This window comes from Tachypleus tridentatus, chromosome 3 (assembly GCF_004210375.1).
Source record: "Tachypleus tridentatus isolate NWPU-2018 chromosome 3, ASM421037v1, whole genome shotgun sequence".
Taxonomy (NCBI): domain Eukaryota; kingdom Metazoa; phylum Arthropoda; class Merostomata; order Xiphosura; family Limulidae; genus Tachypleus; species Tachypleus tridentatus.
The window spans coordinates 77440958-77444776 of record NC_134827.1 but is presented as its reverse complement, the minus strand read 5'-3'; the positions used below and the strand labels follow the sequence as shown (position 1 = coordinate 77444776).

General features: G+C 37.4%; 1 protein-coding gene across 1 annotated transcript; it reads left to right on the top strand.

Annotated features, from left to right (window-relative positions):
• The first annotated feature begins 6 nt into the window (after window positions 1-6).
• Window positions 7-2744, top strand: LOC143247254 (uncharacterized). The gene is made up of 2 exons (XM_076494992.1): window positions 7-638; window positions 1340-2744. Exons 1-2 carry the CDS (start codon window positions 458-460, stop codon window positions 2629-2631), a joined length of 1473 nt encoding a protein of 490 aa, XP_076351107.1. The 5' UTR covers window positions 7-457; the 3' UTR covers window positions 2632-2744.
• Window positions 2745-3819: the final 1075 nt, after the last annotated feature.

Sequence of the window (3819 nt, the reverse complement as noted above, 5' to 3'; positions counted from 1 at the left end):
CTAATAAACTGTGAAAGGTAAATGCTGTTGTATAACTTGCTTGTGCCATTGATTAAAACTTGAAAATTAAATTTATTAAAAACCATTTACGATATTTAGTGAAAATTATTTTATTTTTCGTTTCTTTTATCAGAACAGTTCCTATAAATGTTTAGCAGTAAGTTTAAAACAATTATGCTGTTTCAAATTTTACAAAATCGTGGGTGAACCTTGTGGAAGAACTCTGGATTCAAAGCTGGTAACCTGAATTCGAATGAATGCAATGCTATCAAATATTCCTTGCACTTTAAGCTTCGAGTGTGTTATTAAAGTGACAGTTAATTCCTTCGGAATAATGATGAATAGTGGGATGCTACTTGCCGGCTTCCTTCCTTCCGGTCAGAAGTTCAAAATTAAGGACACCAGCAGAAAGTCTTAGTAATTTTGCTTATATACAAATTTAAGTTATATAAACTTTATGGTTTACATTCTACAGGTACTTGACTTGGGTTTCAATAAATTGGTACAAGTTCCTGAGTCTGCTTTAAAGAACACACCTTATCTGACTTTACTCGCATTAGACGGAAATCCCTTGGAGACACTGCCCCTAGCGGCATTTACTCACCTCAATTCTACCCTGAGAGGGTTAAGTATTGGAGGTAAGAACTGGTGGAACATTTGACTAGTTAGTTTTTGAGTTGTTAAAAATGAAATATTTTGATAAAGTATTAAAAAAGAATAAATCTATTTCGCGGTAAGTCGTAGAAAGGTTCTGTTTCTGAAACTGTGGTGATTTAACATACGGACTCTGAATTATTGTTAAACATTCTGTTTATTGTTACATACCGTGTTTGTTGTTACACATTATAATTGTTGTTACACATTCGATTGCGAGAAACACTGATTGAACATGATGGAAGTATTGTTTTTGAAACAGTTTATTAGAATTGAAAAACTAGTCACTGAGAACAATGACCACAACCTTACAAGACAGGGTGACATGGTTGTTACAATAAAAATACATTTAAAACCCTACTAATAGATATGAACAAAGTTGGTTCTTTGAGAAAGATGTTCTTTATGGTAGATCATCTAAAGATATTTCTATTGATCAGTTATAAATGGTTCTCAAGCTGAAAAGTTCTTTAGCACCTAGTCACCATAAATTTATCAAACTGATTCCCACTTTGAAAAAATGGTTTCAAAAGATATCCGTAGAAGGTTAACTAGTCTTTGAATACCACATGTGGGAATAATCTATAAGAAATATTTGTATTTATGTTCATAGTTTTCTCACTTACTCTGCTTAAAGTTGTAATCTTTGATTTACAAATTTACACTAACCTTCTATTTGCTTCAGGATCTCATTTGAAATGTGACTGTCGAATCCGTTGGGTAGCTCAATGGATCCGTAAGTACAATCTTCAAGTGACCAGTCGTGAGCGAAATCCTAAGTTTTGCGGTGATTCAGAACCTCTTAAGGGTAAATTGTTTACACAAATTGCACCATCTGAGCTTATCTGTGATAACGAGACAGTTACAACCACTAACTCAAGGACCGATGCATTTTTATTGGATACCTCGACCTTTCCTTTACCCAAGGATCTTAACAAGTTATCTAGTATTTTTGTGTCCTTCCAAGATGCAGACAATCCTTCTGAAACTGATGGAAACACCATTACTGAAGAGTTTATTTTATCTTCAGGGAAAACACCAACTACTGGCACATTCTCAAACCTTCGTACTCCATCTGGTGTCACAAAGACACTGCCGCCTCCAACTTCAGTCCAAGACAACATAAATATTTCTGATGCTTACAGAAAGGGATCTTCAGTCGTGATAGAATGGGAGCCAAAGTTCGACAACTCGTCTAGGGTTCGTGTTATTTATAGATACTTTGGGGAAACAGTCTTTCATCAGAGTTCTGTGTTAGATCCTAGCCAAAGACAATACATTATTCCAGATCTTCCAGCAAACTCTTGTGTGGTAGTTTGCGTCACAACAATAGAAGACATTTCAAACACCACCAGGGACTTTCTTCATCACAGTCGGTGTCGAGAAATAAAATACGATCGATTTAAAGCTGACTTTTTCTTCAAGGTCGTGACCGCTGCAGCCACTTCCGTTAGTGCCGTGGTCATTGTGGCTCTAATCGTATTTGTTTGTTGTCTCTGTAGAAGAAAGAAGAGTGTTCTACCTCCCCCACCCACCACCAGTTTACCACCTCTTACATTGGACCATGAATGGGAAACAATGTCCATTTATAGTGGCCGCAGTATACCAAGAGTTCGGATATCTTATGTTGACCCTGCTGTTCATGCAGATAAATCATATTATAACCACAGTTTTCTAATGGATGAGTCGAGACTCTATACCTCTCCATTCTCTCACATGTCAAACATTTACACGAGCGTTAGGCCAGCTGTTGATGGTCAATCACAGAATTCCTACTCTCAACTCTCCAACAAGTATGGAAACAATTATTGTTTAGGAAGTCCTGAAATGTACAAGTCTGGACAACATCAGTTTTCTGATCACTTGGTTGGCTCTCCTCCTAGAAAGAAGAAACCCCGGAGGGATTGTCTCACTACAGCGGGCTTTCTACATGAATACGACAATGATGGAAATGTTAAACCTAACGATGTGTCGTAATCATGATGTGGGGATAATTACATTGTTATAAAATTTGAAATCACTAAATTCTTCTTATCATGTATCTTTGTAACAAATATCTAGATACATGTAATAAAATAATTCAAACAATGGTCGTGATATCTATACCTTTATTAAATAGATAGTCGTAATATCGACACCTTTATTAAACAGATGGTCGTGATATCTACAGTCTTGTGAAAAAGTTAGGACACCCTATGAAAGCCTGTGTATTTTTGTAACATTTTTGGATATATAGATATTTAATCTCAATTTCAACAATATTGAGAGATTATAGGAATATAACTAAACAATTAAAACTGAAGAAAATACTTTTCAAGATCTTCTGTAAATGCAATTCTACAAAAATGCATATTCTAACTGAAGAAAAGGTTAGGACGCCCTACCCCCTAATAGCTAGTGTTACCCCCTTTGGCTGAAATAAATGCAGTGAGACGATTCTTGTAGCCATCTACCAGTCTCTGACATAGGTCTGAAAAAAGTTTGCCCCACTCCTTAATGCAAAATTCTTTCAGCTGTGAGAAGTGTGAGGGGTTTCTTGCATGTACAGCCCATTTCAAGTCACCCCACAGCATCTCAATGGGATTAAGATCTGGGCTTTGACTCGGCCAGTTCTTGGTGGACATACTGGTATGTTTTGGGTCATTGTCGTGTTGCAGGGTCCAGTTCCACTTTAGCTTTAATTTTCATACAGATGGTTTCACATGATCCTCAAGCACCTGCTGATACACAGTAGAATTCATGGTGGATTCTATGACTGTGAGCTGTCCAAGTCCTGCTGCAGCAAAGCAGCCCCAAACCATGACACTTCCACCTCCATACTTCACAGTTGGTATGAGGTTCTTTTCCTGAAATGCTGTATTTGGTTTACACCAAACATGTCCTCTGTTCTGATGTCCAAATAATTCAATTTTGGACTCATCTGTTCAAAGAACATTATTCCAGAAGTCCTGGTCTTTATCTACATTCTCTCTGGCAAACTTCAGTCTGGCCTTGATGTTTCTCTTAGAGAGCAAAGGTTTCCTCCTTGCACACCTCCCATGCAAGTTAAACTTGTGCAGTCTCTTTCTGATTGTAGAGGCATGCACTTTCACATCAACAGTTGCCAGGGCCTGCTGTAGGTCCCATGGTGACATGTTAGGGTGTTTGGAGACCTCTTTTAGCATC